This window comes from Meleagris gallopavo, chromosome 20 (genome assembly GCF_905368555.1).
Source record: "Meleagris gallopavo chromosome 20, MGAL_WU_HG_1.1, whole genome shotgun sequence".
NCBI classification, from domain to species: Eukaryota; Metazoa; Chordata; class Aves; order Galliformes; family Phasianidae; genus Meleagris; species Meleagris gallopavo.
Window position 1 is genome coordinate 7,397,275 of NC_139423.1, and position 19,757 is coordinate 7,417,031.

Consider the following 19,757-nt stretch of genomic DNA (forward strand, 5'->3'; position numbering starts at 1 on the left):
TATTTTTACGTCACTATTACCTCACCTTTTAAAAAGCCACCGTTAGCGTGACAGAATTCCTCCAGACAATTCCAACAATGGCGACAACCGAGCAAATCCAGCGCATCCTTAACCAATTTGGTGGTACAAATGTCGGAGCGTTTAAAGGAAAAAAAAAAATTGCATTGTCGCGTTCCGCAAACGGTCCCCCCATACCCTGCTGCTGCTCATCCGCGGGGCTGAGGATCCTAAATGGTTAATAGCCAGCCTGCTCGCCCCTTTGCTCAAGTACACAAACGCAACCCCCCCACCCCAGTATTAAATCTTTCAAGGATTTCTTGATGATTTTCCAGAGCGAAAGCTCTTCCTTCAACATCCAACGTTGTGGTGTGTACAGGTTTTGTTTTGTTTTCTGAAAAAAGAAAATTATAAAAAACAAAGCTCTATTATCCCGTTGTCAGCCACGCTACCCCAACATAAACAGATGTATGTGTTCCAGAAGGGCACCTGCTGTGCTGCAAGCCCGCACCAGGGTCTCAGAAGCAGCGCTCTATTCTCAGGATCCTTTCCCAGTCCGCACCACACTGGCTGCTGTGACCTTGGCCAGCCCCAGCCTCTCCCCGCTAGACTGAATGGCAGCCCGAGACCAAGGGCCTGGTTGCCGCAGCTTTGATACTAATCCTCCCCGCCTGCGCACAATGGCACCCTACCTGGCCTGCACACTGGAGCAGCCAGGCGGCCTTTGAAGCAGGTGATGAATAGGGACGGCAGGAAGCCGCTTCCCCACTGAACTCCGGGCCACACAGCTGCTAAGAACAGTCACTTGGATTTTTCTTCAGTTTTGGTGGATTTTGAGGAGAGGGGGGAAAAAAAAAGAAAAAGAAAAGAAAAACGCCCTGATGGAGAAGATGGTGGGTTATGTGCAGCGTGAGAATCCGGCTTCAAACAGAAGCTGTCGGGAGGAGCCGGCACCGCAGCGCCCGGCACCTATCTTAAAGCTGCAGCAGGCAATTCCACGCGGGCCGCGGCCCCAGCGGTGCTCTGTCTGTGCCTTCTGGTGCCCCTGGTTGTGGCTTTTGTGTAAAATTTGAAGCGAAACAAAATGCAACAACTTCTCTCAAACCGTGGATTGGAACATCCCAAAATTTGAAGGCAAAGTGTCATCAGCTCAGCACATACTCCCAAAAACAGCATGAGGGGAATAGAGGCGATGTTCCACGGTTTAACACCTCCATGTTATTTACTGACGCCCAGTGGCTCTGCCCGTCGCTGCCCCAGGCAAACCGATCTGGGTGGCTGTGCTGAGCTCTGCACCTCAGGTTTATGCCCAATGTTTGTGCACAAAACTATTTACATTCAGCTGCTGTTGGTGCCCTCAGCACATGTAAATGAAAGTATTCTTGTCCCCTTAAGGTAATGACGAAGGCTTTGTCCTGTTCCTGAAAATCAAGTCTTTCAGACATCAGATCTGATTAAAAAGAGCCCAAGCTAACAGAAAAGGTCTTTTTGTTGGAGCTTTTTTTTTTTTCTTGTTGACCACACTTTCAGCTGGTTGTGCCATGTAAGGTCTGGGGTGAGAAGTTGAGAGAAACTTCCATTATTTTCATCTTTTTCAGTTGAAGAAAAGAGAATGTTCCGGAAGGAGGCTGGGGCAGATCCCTCTTCCTCCACCAGCTGCAGCTCTGTGCGAACATGGTGGGTTTACCCAATCAAACTAAGCACTTTCATTTAGAAATCACTCCACTTTCAACACGTATATTGAAGTAACAGAGCATCTGAATTTAAAAAGGGGAAAAGGAGTGAAAAAGGCAGTGTTGCTGCCCACGGAGGGGAGCGCGTGTGGTCCGACGTTGGGGCAGAAATGGCGGCAGTGTGAGGTGAGGGGTTATCAACAGTCATCAACAAGTCCAGTGTGTGGAAGAAGCCCTCCCTGCTCAGAGCGTGCAATTCCCCATGGCAGTGCCTGCAAAACCAACCTTCCCTCATAAATCTTAATCACCACACACTTGTGAGCAGCAAAATGTGCTTTCCTGTATAAATAACAGCAAGTGAACGAGGAAGTGTTTCACTATGCTGGTGAACACTCACTGAACCTTCTTTTCCCCTAAGAGCCACCAAAAAAATCCTTGCCAAGAAAAGAAAGGCGACCATGCTGGTTCACAGCAACAACCCGACTTCTTCACCACAGGAAGCTGCATGAAAACTATATGAAGTCTTCAGAAGTCAGTAAGTATTCTGACTCTTCTTTGAGGCAGCACACACCTTTATGAATAACAAACCACCTTTTAAAATTGTATCACGTTGAGGTCTTTCTGCACCTAAATCTAGATGCTTAGCACTTCAGATTATATTGAGGTGTCTACTCATATCTAGAATATGTCTGTAAGACAGAGGTTGAGATGCTGTACATCTCAGCCAAAAGCAATATGACATTCACAGTGCAACAGCCTCTATGCCAGGCAGGTGTAACTGCACCTAACTGCAGAGGTTCTCCAGAAGAAACCAATGAAGTCCTAACATAAAACCCTGCTGCTGTTTTGGCTAAGTCAGTTTGTGCATCTAAAGAACAAAGCTCAACAATAAATAGTCTGCTGATTGCAGAAGACTTTTTCAGAAACCAAATACCTGTAAGACAATCAATGTCAGCAAATACGTTTTTAAAGTCCCTAATGTAGACAAGAGCTTCTACTATACAGTTTTTGCTTCTACATCACAGGCCAAGTTTAGGCTTTTCAATTTTAGAACAATTTCAACTTGTTCTCAAGAACAAGTATGCCTTTGAAAATCTTTTTACAGTCCCCAAAGGAGTGAAAGGAAATTAGTTAGCTCACAGTCTCTTTGAAAAATGTAGCTGCTACAATAAATATTTGACACCAAAGTATGAAAATACATGTAAATTTATGTCCACAATTCCAGAAATATTATAAGTAACACCTATATAAAATATGGTTTTGCATGGAAGGATGATTTTATTAGCCCTGTTTTGGCATGACTGTATTTCTGAGGGCCTGAGAAGCCACCAGTAAATTATATAAGTCATGCCAAAGAACTGAACTAAAGCTCATTCATTCAGCACACACACAGCACGCCCATTTAACAGCAATTTTATCTTATAAAAATTTAAGAATATTTTCAAACATTTGACTGGAGATTTTATTTCCCATTCCTCCATTGGTAAAACAGGTGTCTTCATTATAATTATTCTGCTCAAAACCAGCTCTAACCTCTGACCAGTGCATCGCACGACACGTGATCTATCCCCAAATACCAAATGTAGTAAAAGCTAGCGTCTTCTGTCTCTTAAGCCTATACATAAATGTGCGTGTTTCATGAGGATATGGGGATTACCCATCCCTGCAAATACACTGCTTCTAAAGTAATCTGATATAACAGACTTGAGGATCGAGCACTAATCATGCTGGGCTCTGGCTTAGCATAAGTTTGGGTGGAAAAGAGGAATCTTTACCGCAAAGCAAAGAAGTACATTAGAACTATTTCAGAGCAGATAAGTTAAATGCATTTCACAAGCACACTTCTTTTTTTTTTTTTTTTTTTTTTAGATTTCACTATAATTTTGAAAATAAAATATGCCAAAGATAGAAGGACTGTAATGAGCAGAGGGCAGTGAAAAATACCTCAGTGCAGATCCACATGTTACCACTGAGGCAGCAAACACATTCTGGGCAATGTACATTGCACACACATGGCAATTATACTTTACTTTCTATTTCATTGAAAGTTGCAATAATTTAATTGTCACAACTGTGTTTTCTGTTACTCTGCAAACTAAGAACTGAGAGAAAATCAAAGATGTAACTGAGTCTTTAGCAAAGCTGCAGTTTTATTAGCCCTTTCCACAACAGTATGCCTGAGTGGTCTCAGCAGGTGGTGAGACCTGATCAGTAAGCTTTCATTTACAAAGACCATCCTGAGGTAATATTTTTTTAAGCATAGGCAGCAAAAGCATCATACAATCCTCTTATCTTCTCACTCACCCCGCCATGAGTAAATTTATTTTTAAATTGCCAACGCGATGCCACTGAAGTTGCATCCCAGTGAACAAACCACATGTGGCACTGTGACAAACATCAGTAGGTACCCACTTTGCCTGCCTCAAGAAAGTCAATGACGTGTGCAAATAGAAACATTTCTTTCAAAGTAATACACCTTGAGTCATTGCAATTGCCTGTTTGTAGCAGGTTCTGCTGCAGAATTTCTTGTACATTGTCTTTGTTTATCCAAGGACTTTCTTCAAATGCTGAGAGCCAACTTCACAAGCACTCACAGACTGACTTGTATTAACTGCAGGCATCAATTTATGATCCTGACCTCATGTCCCTCCTCCCAAAGCTGACTGTTGACTATCCAGGGAGCTGAGGCTCTTAACTCTGAATCACACACAAGTGAAATGCCTGAAGGAGTCAGTGTAAATACACATCCATCTGATTAAACAGCTCTGTAAACAGCAGTGGTACAGCTATAAGATTTTCACCCACTCTTTTTACTTGAAGGTTAAATTCATATCCTTTTCCCGATTGTGAGTTTTAGCTACAGCATGAAGTGAAAAGCTGATGCTGATGACTGAAGAAACTATTCCTCAGATATCCCAAGCAAATGGCATTCATCTGTGTTAGGATGGTTGAAAGGATACGTTTATGCATCCTGGATTAATTTGTTAAATTTATGCAGCTTGTTGCTGATGACATGAAAAATTTAGAGGCTCTACTGGCATTCTCATTTGGCCTCCATGCAAGAACAGGCTGTATTTCAATTATCCTAGGCTATAGACAAAGAGGAGAAGAACAAAGCCTTCTACAAAGATGGTGTCCTTTCAGCCAAACCAGCATACTAAAAATATTCAGGCATTCACTCTTTGAGGAATACATATTTCAAAAGCATGTCTTTGCAAATGTTTTCTTCATTCAAGTGGATAACAGGCTGGTCAAAAGGAAGCTAGGGAAAAAAAAAGAAAAAAGAAAGAAAACAGCCAAAGAAAAGATGGGATATAAGTGCAGTGGCAGGAACTCTCAGCTGTAAAGAGGCACAGGGACAAAGCAAGCTGAACGTTAAGCTTGTTATCTCTATTAATGTGTCACACTGCATGCTCCTGAAGACTTAAGCATGGAACTGAAGTCAGAATTCAAGGTGTACACATGGTCATCGTATCTTGTGATATGACTAGTGATGTTGGGAGCCGTTCTGAGGACACGACGACCCTCCAGCAGCCCACATCCATAAGTCTAATCTGCGTTTCTCAGTCTGAACAGCTCCAGACCTCAGATTCGCAGCCAATAGTTATTTTCCTAAAGAGATAGCTTCCCAAATTCTACCCATGCTTTAATCTATTCCTCATTTAAGCTGCATTTTCCCTTTCTCTCAGGAGGTCAGCCTTAACACCTCCTCCATACACAAACTCTTCTGGCTCTGTTTCCCAGAGAAGACATGGAAATTCTCAGTAAGACTCTTTGAAACTTTTAGCAGCTAAACTCCAGTAAATGGGAATTAGACAGTGTTTATTACCTACATACACTTGAGTAGATCTTCAAGAGAAAAAAAAAAAAACAAAAAAATACATACAGGTGAAAAATACCTGGCCTCCAGCATTTCAAGAGAGTATTGTTACAATTTTAGCAAAAGCAAAATGTCATCTCAGCTTTAATCACCCAAACACTTGCAAAATCTTTTGGCACAAAGTTGAACAGCTAAAGATCAGGAGGGAAGATGCAAAACCATTAATCTCAATTAAGCTTTAGAATATTTTTAAGAAACTGAGCGTGAGACTGCACTTGTAACCTTAACATTAAATGGCACTGCTAGCACTGTGGAAGATGTCGGTTTTTAAATAAACGCCTTTATGTACAAAACAATGACTATGATTACAAAACATCATATTTTACCTCCGAGGAAGCTGTGCTCTTTTCTTCACATTGACCTCACTGGGAAGTTATATTAAAAAAGCCATTAAGAATATTCTTCCTCTTCACATAATATTTTCCTCTGCTCCAGCACACTGCTCTAACAAGAACAACTTCATCTCTACCTCAAATTCTTGCCCTTGCTGCTGGCAGGTAAGACTACAGTCATGCTTTTTTCCACTCTTAGCCAGCTGATTCTGCATTTCTTTAGCTCTCCTTTTATATAAAAGGTACATCCAAGCTCAACCACACCTTTGTCTTGCTCTAGACTTAAAAGCCTAAACTAGTTGTCTCATCTTTACCATAATTTCAAAGAGATTTTGTAAAACACCCAGTAAAACATTTCTGAAGTGCTCTGCCTCTACTGTTTGGCTAAACAGAGCAAGAAGCCTGCTCTAATTATTCCTTCACAAGTTTTACAGAAGTCAGCACTCAACAATAAATGTCTCAAGAAAGGATTTCCTGAGATACAAGGAGATTCTTCAGCTGCCACGTAATACTTTTCCTAGCTTTCCACTTTGTCATAGAAGGATGAATAATTATTATTTTAAAATGAAATAAACACAAAGAAAAAAGCCCAGAGAAAAGCTTATTTAGAAACCCAGGTTGGCGCTCACTCTCGGAGTGCCTCCATAGCTCAGCAAGGAGTGCCATCCTCCTACAGCAATTCAGCAGCTTTTTTTGTTTTGTGTTCTCTGCTAGGAACAAGAAACATCGCGGACTTCAGCTCTCTCACTAGCCTCATATCTCAGCTTTTACACAATCTCTCAGTTGTAGCACTTCAGCAACACCTAATAAATGGATGTAACTGCGATTGGAGCGATCTATTATACAATTTATTTATTTTTTTAAAGAAAAATGCAAACAAATAGCATTTAAAATAGCATCTCCAAAAGCCACTGAAAGAGTTCAATTCATGAAAATTTATTAAGGTCTGCTTGAAACAAAAGTGAGTGTGTGCTTCACCCTACTGGGAAGTGTCCTCACTCAAAGCTGTGCTCCACCACAGCTCTGCTGTGCAATCACACCTCGCTCTGAGAGCTGCAGCATGTTGCAGGCAGGGAAGAAGCATATTCATTACTTTGCAGCAACATTTCCTGCCTAAACTCCATTACTGCCAGATTTGGTTGCAGACCATTTTCAGATATTTAAACTAATAGAAAGTGATAGCAGCAGAAACTCTTCCCAGGTATTTTGAGCTAAGCTGAGAATGCCATTAGAAAGCAGAAAAGAAAAAAAGAAAAAAAAGGGTGGGGGGTTTGCAAAAAACCAAACAACCTTTTTTCCTGTGCTGATGGTGCCATAAAGCCTGACTATAGATACTGCAACCATTTCAAAGGCAGGAAAGGCTGAGGCCTTCACTGTGGTGTCCACTGGCTTTGAAGTGCCGCAAGCAGCTGCTCCCAGCAGATAGGAACTGTGGTACTGTTGGAGTTATTTTTTTTCCCTTCAAAATATACTTTCAAATCTAACAGCTGCAAGTAGAACAAAGTTGAGCTAAAGTATATTTAAAGAAAAAACCCACCAGCTTCTCTCTAAGAGCATTCTCAGTGGATACTTCAAAAGAGAGTGGCGCTGAATCAGATGAAGCTGGAACGCAATACCGGCACGTGACAGCTGAAATAAAATGCTGCAAGATCCCCACATTTCTTCTTCTAAAAAAGCAAAGATTCAAAAGGAAATTGGAAAAGTTGAAAAAATATTAACTTCCATTGTTTTGTTGGATCTTTCCCCTAATTTTTCAAACAAAAGATGTGAAGTTTCACACACACAATAAGCTGATATTTATTTGCAGGCAGGGACATCTTTCAGCCCCGTTACCAGCAGCTCAGATGCACATCTGTAATCTCTCTGAAATCAATACTGAAGATTACAGTAAAGCACAGACAAGTATTCATACAAAGCAGATGAGAGCTGTGGTTTTATCCAAGTTCTTACACTTCCAAAATGTTTCTCAGGTTGGAGGAGGTGATAATGCATCAGTTCTTTTGGATCTTGACTATCAACTCCATTTAATGTATGTACAACTGAATTGTCCAGCAGGCTACCAGTGCTTCTTCTGCCACTCCATGCCAACCCGCCCCAAGTAAACCTGAAGCTCAATTTTCCTTCTCTGTCTGTATAAATTCTGTTCTATAATATCATTTAGACACTTGAGGCGGAACATCTAAAGCAATTACTACATTTCTCAGGTAGCTGCAGTATCCTATTTGTAGCTGGGTGCTTATTTCAGGACTGGAAGTCTGCTGGAGCCATGCTGAAATGTGCCACCAATTCTAATTTACTGCCCAATTTAAATAGTCTAAATAAGCCTATTGCTCTACAAGTAACAACTTGAAGAAGCATGTAGTAAAACAAGTAAAACAAGGAAAAGTCTACTTTACAATCTTCTTAGAATTTCTGAAGCATAGAGAGCTACTGGAACTACTGAAAGGAAATTTAAGAGTGGAAGAACTGAGCTCATACCATTCTGTGACTGGACTGAAAGAGTTTTATATTGCAGAAATGACAACGCAAAAGAGGGCAGTTCACAATGATAACGCACTGCAGATTGCAGAAAGGGTCACATTTTTCATGCCTGCAAGCTTTCAAAGAACATTCTAAACGAAGCATGATCAGAAATGAAAAAATAATGGGGCAAATGCAGGAATCCTATGAAGATTCTTCTGAGGCTCTTGTTTAGCTGCTTAGTGTTGAAACCCTTTCCCTGTGTTTCAGTGTTATTTCATGAAGACTACATATTACTCTAACAAAGAGCTGCTGGACATCTCAAATGAAATCAAATTGAAGCAGCAAAAAGCTCCTTTTGGAGGAAAATGTTTTCACTGATATCAACCACAATATCACCATTGTTACAGAATACGAACGTAAAATGATTCGTCAAAAAAGTTTAAACTACCACATTCACTGCTTGCTTTTTGGGTTGTTTTTTCTTTTTGATCCAGCATTTAGGAGTTCTGAATTTGAGGTACGAAGGTACGAGAAAATAAATAAAAACCAAAATGTGAAAATAAGCATTGTCACTTTCCCTAAGTGCACAAAAGAGCAAGTATTTGGCAGAAAATTCTATGGTTCATTATCTCTTCTCATACATAGTGAAAAATAAATGACCATTTGTTGACAGAAACAGAAATGTTGCAGCATCTTATGAGCTGCAGTTTAGTGTTCATAACTACAGATCACATTCCTAGATGTGGGAACCGAATCTTTGAATAAATACTTACTTGTGGTTTTAAAAACATACCACCAGTTTTGAGAATTGTAGAGAAAAAAAGAAACCATCCATACTACCAGAGTGATGTGAACATAATATTCCATAAAAATATCCACTTTCAGGTGGACACCCACCTGTCAATGCCTCCCATCATCCGTCCTTCAATGTGTCCTTTAATTGACATTAAACTTCACCTTTAATGCAAGTATTTATTGCAAAGTCTTTCACACAAATAAAAGAATAAATAGAGTCCATGATTCCTTAATAAAGAGTGTGTTTCTGATTGCTAGCCTTTGAGAAGTTCTACTGAATTACAAGAGAAATAAAATTCTCCCCCCTCTTTTGACAAATGTGCTCATCTGCTACAGAAAATCCATGAGCAAAAGTCCCAACAATGCTGCAAGTTGGACTACTCCTGAATCATGCAATAGAAGAGCCGTGAGTATTACCATCCACACACAAACAAGCAGATGCATCTCATTGCCATGCAGGACAGCTTTGCAATCTCTGTCAGGTGACATCACAATTAGTACTGTTGACAATTATGAGTGATAAGGAAAATACCTTGACCTGAATTAACAAACTCTTCTATTCAAGCTTAACTGGGGAGCTGTGCACAAAACACACTCTTGGTTCTCCCAAACACTGGCTATGATCTGTCTCAGCACCCTCAGAATGATCCCAGTTCCTCAGTTACTCAAAAAAGTGCCTTCTGAATGAGTACAGCAATCCTGCACCACTCCCATACCAGCATGGAAAATAAACTTTGTCAGGAAATGAAACTGCATTTCCCTACTGGAAATGTAAACCTCTATTCACATAAAAACATTGATAAGAGATAACTTTAAGCTTTTGGGCTAATTGCATCGCTGCTGTACCACCCTACAGTTGTCCTAAAGTAATCAAGAAAAGGATTTCAATCTTAACAGATGTTACCAGGCACCACCTTACACATCTGTGCTAGCTCCATGGCTCTCAAGCCTATGACATGCAATAATTGATCTGCCTCTATTTGTCTTTTCCCTTTGCACTTCACAACAGTGCTGCACTGAATTTTCTTGTTTCCACCCAAATATTTCCTAACTGGTTCCCAACCCTGAAATTACATTGCAATACAGAAAACCTCTAGCAGTGGGCCAAAAGAAACATTTATATGAACACTCACCATGTTAAAAATGATAAAAAGATTAAAACACTATTCCTTAGCAAAAAGAAAAGCAGATAACACCTTAAATATTTTCACCTGGCCATTATGAAAATAGGTGTTGCCGCCCGTAAGCTTCGGAAACAATTTGCAAGAGGCAGATGTACAAAAGATTGCAAATGGGAAACAAAAATATTTTTCATTTGGAATGTCTCTCCTCCATCCTCCCTCCCATAAACTCTGTTGTTATAGGAAGAATAGCAACACAGAGTGAGAGGAGGATTTAGCCACAGGAGAAGAGCTCCACCTGCCCCTGCTCCCCTGTGCCCGAAGGAGCAAGCTGACTGACCTGCTGCTCGTATCTCTGCTTGAGCTCTTCCAGTTGCCAGGAGAATTCTTTGGATTGCTTTTCCCGGAGCACTTTTGATCTGCTTAGATCTGCTTCAACCTTTTCCATCTACATGGTAAATAAAGAGTATTTATTTATTTTTAAAGGCATAGCATTCCAGCGTTTTCACAGTTGTTTGCAAACCATCAAAGACCTGAACAGAACCTGCTGAGAATAACAATAGCATTATTTGTATGGAGTGAAGATGAATATTCAGTGAATACAGCATTATTAGTAACTTAAAGGCACTTATGAAGTCATTCTCTGATCACAAACTGTAGGCTGTTTCTCTCTTGACAGTAGTAAACATCCCATTAAAATTAACTGAATATTTTTCTGGACAAATTTAAGACTCAAATATATTTCATTTAAAAATACATTGCCTGTGGAAATTCCAGAGAAGCAATACGTGAGTCAGCGCACAAACTACACATTTAAAGTTTACATTAAATCAGTAAAATAACTTAAAAGAGAATTATTTGGCTGCAAGTAAAGTTCCCTGAAGATAGTCATCGCCTATGAATAATGAGTCCCATGCATTCCAGCACATGGCATCAAGGAAGCAATTTTATAACCCAATTAACAAAGGCTTTTGTATCAAAAGCACAACTGTTAGCTGTGCATCAGGCATGTTTCCAGGGGAATATGTATACAGTGCTATGCTGCAGTGAATACTCATCAGCTATTTCAGATCTAGGTCCCAACACAAGCAGCAAATAAACCGCCTCCCTACATGCGACAGAAAGGAAAAGGAGTATAGCTGTCAGGAGGACCACTGCTGCCACATGTCCATCTGCTGCACAAAGAAGAAAGGCCTGAATTCCTGAACCACAAGCCAAAATTCTGTTTGGCCTAAGGGAGCACTCTGTCTTCAATAGATGTCTTTGCCAGTTGGTCTGGACATCACTTCTAAGCCAACCAAATAAAGAGGAGAAAAGGCAGCGGTCACAGAGACAGAAGAGTTTTCTTGGAAAATACTGCAGCAAGAGAGGAAGGTGTAGGATGAGGAATTATTTGGGCAATGTAGGAAAAAAGAACAGAACAAAATGGACCATTTTTCAGTAATCCTTGAACCTCACTACAATCTGCTGTTAGGAAAAGGGGCCTCTGAATATTTTATGAAGATTTCTTTCACCTGAAAATTTACTTCAGTTGCATCTCCATAGCCAGACTTTACTAAGATCAATAAACATAGAAAAATAAAAGGTCTTGATCTTTTACTAAAGGAGTACTTTTCAAGAGAATGAAAACATTCTAAAACATGAGATAGTAAAAAATATATGCAAAGATCCATTTATGCCACAGGGCTTAATGATCTTCAATCAATAGGAAAGGTTCACATTTCCTACAAGTGCAGGGGAAGTTCCTGATCATCATTTGCCAAGCCCAAGAAACACCAGAGCTGAAGAACCACAATGCACTCTATCTACTATGCCTTTTTCTTAGCTACTATTAGAAAAACTGCAGATCTGGCAGTTAAAAATGTACTGCTCACCCATCGAGGGGCATCAGGTGGCTCTTAGTAATCAGATACTCAACAAAATAGGAAGCAGATGGTAAAAAAAATCACTGAGCCAAATGAATGAATCAAATATTGATTACAAGAAGCAAAAATGCCATACCCCATTCTACTCATCTCCATAAGTAACTTCACCACACCACACACAAAAAAGATTTTAGATGCCCAGCATTCCTAGTGTAGTTAAAAGCAGTGTTGCTATAGCTACTACAGATTTTGATTTGTAAGTAATACATTCCACCTAACAAAAAAAAAAAAAAAAAAAGCAGAGAATTTTCCATTATGTTATAATCTAATAGGTGATTCTAAAGAGCAGGCACGTGCAGAAGAATGGGAAAGGACAAAGCTACGAAGACAGCTCCAGCACTGCTTCTTTCATCTTTGAACCCTGGTGCCTGTAAAACACTACTGCTCAACGGTAAAGTATAACTTACTGTTTCTATGTGGGACAAAATAACTCTATGGCAGATTCCTGGAGTACAGTAAATCTTATTTTCAAAATGTCCCAGAACACATTCTCAGATGAAATTTACTGCGCTTTTTAAATGACAATTGATTTTCTAAGTTTTCCAAATTCTTTCCCAGTTTTACTGAAACTGCTATTTAACCCGCTTTCCATTTCTATACCAGTAAAATAACTCTTGCCTATAAGACAACTCTTTTCATTCAAAGGAATATTAAAACAAACACTATTTCAGAAAGCTCCACCGATGCATGGTAGTAGCAAACAATATCCTCATAGATAGAGCTATTTCTATATCAAATAATCTTTACACATACATTTTGGGCAGCTCTTCAGTAAGGGATGGGAGTGTAGCTTTGTGACAGAAGCTTATTTTGTTTCTTTTTTGAGAAAAACTTCACCACTGTCTATACTATTGCAATCTTCAGAAAACCAGTACACCACCACATTGCAGTGTCAATAACAAGGTTTGGTTATGGAAAACTGAGCATATGGGCAGTAGAATTACAAGCTTGAGATGCATACAGGGATTTCAATCACATGAACTAGTTAGGAAAATACTCTGTTCTCTCCTTTTTGATCACTTATTTCTTATTTCATTCATCACACTGCATCTTTAAAACACAGGAGACACTGGCTGAACTATTGTTCCAAAAGGGATTTAAGGCACTAAAATCTCTATACGTAAATTCTTGCTACTAAATTTCAGGGACAGAAAAATGGATTTTACTGTCGCCTGCCCATGAATGACAGCAGACACAATGGCTCTGCTCCTGTTTAGGCTCAAACTGATTACAACAGCTCATTAACAGAAGGCAGAGTCGCTCCGAAAGGAGTGGGAAGAGACGCACAATTAAGTGGAAAAATTATAAACGTTGTTCTGTAGGGGTGTATAAACTAACACTTTATAGGCTCACTCTTGAAGAATCCCTAATCAGTATCATAACTGCAGATACCTTTATAACAATGACAATTCTGGCTTTGTTAGAAAGATGAAACAACCGCTAACATCCCTTTCTGACTTGCTAGCAAAGACACTACATTGTGAAAGATTTTGATGTAGCACTATCAAGTGAAGCATGTTTCTGGCATTATAAGATCAGAATACGCTATCCTACTGAGACAGAGTTTCAGAAAGGCTGGCATTGTGACCTTCTCACCTGCTGTTTCATTTCAGCATAGACTTTTTCTGAGTTCAGCTCCACCTGCCGCTTAAACTCCTCCAGGGCAGCATCTGCCTGCTGGGCCTGCAGCCTCTGTACCTCTGTCACCCGAGTCAGCTGCTCCTCCTTCTCCCTAGAAAGTCACAGAAAATTTTCAGAGTTCAAGTATCAAATAAAAGAACAAGTGTGCTAGTGTAAAAGAAAGGCCTTTAACCCTATCAGTTTAAAATAGTATTCAGATTTCAATTTCCTGTCCCAGCTTCTGCCAAACTTCCCTTAGCAATACTTTGAAGAAGGGAATAGAAGTCTGCAGTTATTTTCACTTTCTCTTGTCAAATTCCACGAGCCTAAACATAGCATTCATAGCCTCTGACAATACCTCCACCTTCAAAGTCCACACTGACGTGGATGGCTCTCTACCTGGGCTATAGCCTCCTTCTTTTAGATCTCACCTTAAGAAGTGCATTGTCTCGATGGTATTTAAATGAACTGCTTTATGGCATGATTGCACTGCTCCATTAGAAACAAAAAACAATTATCCCAGAGCCATCTTTGCTCAGACAAGATTCAGGATTACTCACTGCTTGACATATATCAAAATGCAAAGCAGCACAACGCCTGACATATGGTACCTTCTTAATATATTAGAAACCCATAAAGCTGTAATATCCACTCAGCCTTTAAAGTAATGACATGTTAAATTTTTATGCAAAGAGAGCTCGTATTAACAGCCTATGCTTTTTGGCATATCAGCATTGAAACACAGATAGAAATTAGTTTGGGCTTAAGACATCACGGCTTATCAATAGCAAAATATACAACACTTTATGGACATATGTGCACAGATATATACACCTTAAAAATGGACACATGCCACCATACTGACACATCACAGAAGAAAATTCTGATTCAATCAGGAAGCATGGATAACTTTGTTATCACAGGGCAGTGGAGCTGCCTGACTGTGTAAAAACATGCAAACACAATGGTGCTATCAATGGACAGAGCTGGCTCCACCAGTGGTTTATAACAGAAGACACATTCAAATAGATCTGCGGCTGACATTTTCATTTTGCAGGCAGAGGAAGTACCTCATGATAAATTTCCCACATTGACAGAAATTATTTCCATATAAAACAAAGAATCTGACACACAAGAGATGGAAAAGACCAGCTAATTCATCTAGCCTGTCACCTCGCCAGCACTGCACTGGCTGTTATAGCACTGAGCCTTTTACAAAGGTCAGGAAGCTGCCAATCCCAAACTTACAGCATTCACATCCTCTTCCGTGGTTTTCATACCAGCCTTTAACAATGGGACAAAGGATGTAACCCTACATCTTCGCAGAGTGCCCATTTGCAGGAGAGCCAGGGTCATTCTATTAGCAAGGCTATTGAAGAAATGCCACAATCCTAAGTATGCATCTTACTGTTTACTATATTTTTCTCCATTACGCATAACTGAAGAAAATTATTTGATTTTGGTACCCTCCTTATGCCTAATTTATGCTGTTGTCTATAAGGAGACTGATATTTTTGTTAAGAAAAAGAAAATACCTTTTTTACCTGACAGAAACTGGGCCAAAACAAAAACTCGCACATCACATTCTCATTTTGGTGATTATTGCTAAGGACGTGAGTGTTTTTTTTTCTGTCTAAATTCAAATGGCACAAACATAACTTATCACAATCATAAGTGCACTTACAAAAACCTTCAGACAGTTCTCAGAAGGTAAGCATGGTCCAAGTGGGCTGATGCGTGGTCCGACCTGCAGAGCCCTTGGCTTCGTGGCTCCCCTGAAATGTACATAACTAGAACTATGCTGCTGAGCATAGAACTTCCCAAGGTTTTAGATGCTGGATACTGAGGTACAGTCAGCACATCATTACCTTCTCTCACAGCAAAATCTACAGCAATTCATGAGAACGAATACAAAGAGAATGAAGGACTTTCTGAGATCCATGTGCTCAGCATCCTGCAAGAGCAGAGATGGGCAGCTGCTGAGCATTGCCCCAGAGGAAACAGAGGGGAATGCATCACCACCTCCCAGCAATCCTTCATTTGTTTATGAGCACAGCGTAACACTTCTTCCTCCCCACAAAATACATCCAACACTTCCATCTCCACATAGAAAACAAAACCAAAGCCTATTCCAACACTGATTAACTGTCAAGAGGCACTGGAAGAACATTTTCAGCCCAGGCAGATGGAAATGCAACAGATTTAAACATAAAAGGAGAAGATGCCAGTCCTTGTGCTGCTAGCAAGCCTCCAGATGTATGCATCTCCTTCCCAAGGAGTCTATTTTTATTTTGAAATATTACAAGATAAACTTTTCAGGATTGGATTTATGCACCTTCCTTTCATTTAAGGACTTAATGCCATGAATAGATGTAACACCTCATTGTAACTAGGAACAATTCTTTGTGTTAGTCTCTTTAGGATGGGGGAGCAAGCTCTACTTTCTGTGTGTTTCAGATTTGTACAGAAGCTGAGAAAACATGCACAACAATGGACTGCAGTTCACAAATATAAGAAAAGCTCCACTTTTTTTTCCCCCAAGCCACTGAGCAATGTGCCTAGCATGAAGCACTAAAATATTCACTTTGAAGACTTTTTTTCAGTTGGTTTTGTTGTGGGGCTGAATACAATACAATTACATCACTTAAATCCCCTAAAGCTGAGCTGGCTTGAATATGAAAATAGTGTGAATTTACTCTTTGTCCCCAGTTTTAAAAGCATCAAATTCCTCTTGTTTCAGCGTATAAAGGATATGGCAACAGAATTAGCAATTTTATGCAGCACAGACCATCTCAGTGAAAGTGGACTATGAAGTCCAGAATTGCAGTTTTAGAAAGCAGCACTCTGAAGCTGACTGATAAATGGCAAATACAAACATCTTGAATACCTCTTCATGCTTAATCAGAAATATTTTCCTTGCTTCGTAAAATGCCTTCCAAGAGGTAACAACTGAACACAGTAAGACACTACAGCACTGCAAGTTAATGAAACACAGGGCAAGGCAGTGATTTACATGAGAGGTTAAATAAATTCAAGATGTTCCAGCAAATATAGCATGAACCAGCAGTATTATTTGCAGCGTCCTCCAGCCAAAAGGTTCTCACCCCTATACATAGGAGAAAGCTGACCACCAACAAACAAGGAGTGGGAGCAGCATCTCTCTCAGTCTTCAACAGATTTAAAAGTCTTAGATTGCATTAAGCACAAAACAAGTACCCTGGAGCCACACGTGGACAACTTCTGTGGACACAGTTTCATATCCCATTGGCAAACCTGCATGCAAGCACCCTGGGCAGAGCTTAGAGGGCTTCCCAGTGATAGGATAAAGTAATAGGTTGTGAAAATCTCAATGTTCTAAAGGTTTAGGGTGATGGCATCTCACCAGACAACCTAAAACACAGCATCCTAGGTAGCAAAAAACAACTTTCATCATAGATACAGAAGAAAAATGCAGGAAATCTACACTGGTATCTTTTACGTACAAATACACGAGTACCTGCGCTGGATAAGACACTCCCACACACAAACTTTACAGAAGCCATCCCATCACCCACTGTCTGACCTTGGAGCCTCTCACTCTGCTCCAGGACTCCACGAAGGCAGCACTTTACCAACATATAGCCAAATGCAAGATTCATGGCACTGCTACTCAGTTACAATGATGACCATGAAATACACCACACAACACACTTTCTAGGCGTGAAGACTATTTTAACCACACATATGTTGTATTAAGGCCTAATGTACCACGTTTGTAGAAAGAAAAGGCTCCTGCTGTAGTTTGCTGCTACAGAAAAATGCTCTGAAATATACCATTTTACTGCTCATGCTCTACTATTTGTAACAGTGATAGTTAACTACCAGCTTTCTGTGTAAATTATATATTGGCCCTGTGCACATCCATCTCAGCTGCAGTTTGTGCATCTTACAACAGAGACAGGTCTCACCAGCAAACAATGAGGAACAACAATGCTCTACAGTGAGAGCACCCAAACATATGGAATGTGTGCAGAACACTTCTTTCTGGCGTGGAAAGGAAGAAAGACAGTGTGAAGTCATTCAGGCGGAATGATAACTAAACCAAAGCCAGATCAAAGGAATGAAGAAGAAAGACTGAAATGTGAAGCTGAAATATTTATTGCCTTCAAAACATCATCTCTATCCTGTCCCTGGGCACTTTAATATTTCCAAGTTGTTAGAAAGCATTCTAACTTGTTTCATCATTTCAAAGAAAAAAATATAAGGTAGAGAACAATTTTATCTTTCACTCTCTGATTTTAAGCACAAGATGAGCTTGTCCTGATGAGAAGTATGAATCCACTTATAAATTGTTTACATTTTGCATAATTTGAGATGTTAACATCAAAAAGCTGGTCGCATTCCTTCAAGTAAGCTGTAATAATTGTACTGTAAATATCAATCATTTTAAACCATATACTTATGTTTTAAATAAATCACAAGATAACATTAACAAAATAAACCACTACTCAGAGTCATTAATGCATTTAGAGTAAATATTCCACGTGTGTAATATCACACGTCAGTGAAATAAGAGGAATAATGCATTACATTCTAAATGAGCAGCTCACAAATTTACCAGATATTGTTCAAACACAGTAATAATTATTATAACTATTTCTCATTATAATAATGACAGGGTACTGCTGTGCTAGGTGCTACGCAAACAGAATAAAAACAGCAACTGCACAGTGATGAATGAGATGTGGGTTAAAAGCCTGGGTAAGCGTTGTGAACGTGGCTGGAAAGGAAAGTGGTGTAACTTAGCTAAACACTGCAGAAATTGTCCACAAGATGTAGATGCATCACATAGAAAAGGCCACAGAGGCTTGGTTATCCAAAACGGAGGATTAGGACATAGATTAGTTGTGTGGCTTTCATGTGCTGAGACGTCAGGCAAACCTCAGCCAGTGCAACATGGAGGGGAGAATAAGAGAGGTAGTGTAGATCACTGCTTAGATAAAAGGAGACAAGTCTGTAATTAAAAGGTGGACCAGTAACTCAGCAGCACGGATAAATAGATTCACGAGATTACTCAAAGAAGAGGTAGAGAAAAGGGAAAGATGGGGATCAGAGAACAGTGCTGTACCACAGAAGGTTGGAGTGGAATAAAATAAACCATCTCAAGGACAACCCATGGGAGAGAACATCTAAAAGAGGAGGAGAGCCAGGCAAGAAGAATCACAGAACAGCAAGATGCTATGAGTGACAGTGCCAACAGTGGCTGGAAGTCAGAGATGATGAGGATTAAATAACAGTATTAAGACTGCCTCCAATTTTTTCCATAACAGAATTTTAAGTGAAATATCTAGCTAATTACTTCAGTTTAAAGAATGCCAAATACATTATTTCAAGGATGTCTACAACTTGGGTCAAAAAGCCTCTATTAATAAAAATAATCCCCACTAATCTTGTTGCTCTTCTCCACAATCATGACTACACCACCAAATACCATTTCTGAATGAGAAGAACTCAAAAAAAAAAATAAAAATAGTAAGCCTATCAGAAGTGAGGAGATGCAAGCATCCAGTATTCATTTAGTCATTCTGTATATTAAGGCAATTATTTTTAGGGCTGTTATGTTTTAGGATGTTGTAATACCCATGTTGTAATGGACAGTAAAGTAACTCAATACCAAGGAATGATGAGCACTTACACAGCTCATCAGTTGCTTCTTCATGCCCACCAGTGTAGTAGACATGTTTTACATGTTATTTTTTCAATAGAAGCATGTTAGAACTACTAACTTCCACTTCTTAGCGAAGGCTGGCTCTGCCGTTGATGTAGTTGAAGGAAAGCTGCACAAAGTAAGCAAAAAAAGTAAAAGTAGACTCAAGACTACCAAATGTCATTGAAGCCTGCCTGGCAACAAGTAATGAAGACATTCTTTGAATCAGACTTCCTTTGGCCAACTGAAGGCTCTTCATTTCATC

The 19,757-nt window shown here is 39.8% G+C and overlaps 1 protein-coding gene across 5 annotated transcripts in view; it reads right to left on the reverse strand.

Annotated features, from left to right (window-relative positions):
- Positions 1-19,757, reverse strand: part of CEP112 (centrosomal protein 112) — a 143,495-nt gene that overhangs the window by 79,790 nt on the left and 43,948 nt on the right. For all 5 annotated transcript variants that reach the window (XR_014887391.1, XM_085239898.1, XM_085239900.1 and 2 more), the window contains 2 exons: positions 13,783-13,918; positions 10,602-10,709 (listed from right to left, as the gene is read on the reverse strand). Coding sequence is in view for 4 of the 5 variants with exons in the window: in XM_085239898.1 (XP_085096024.1) it covers positions 10,602-10,709; positions 13,783-13,918 (244 nt within the window). In the remaining variant the exon portion in view is untranslated. The remainder of the gene's footprint in view (positions 1-10,601; positions 10,710-13,782; positions 13,919-19,757) is intronic.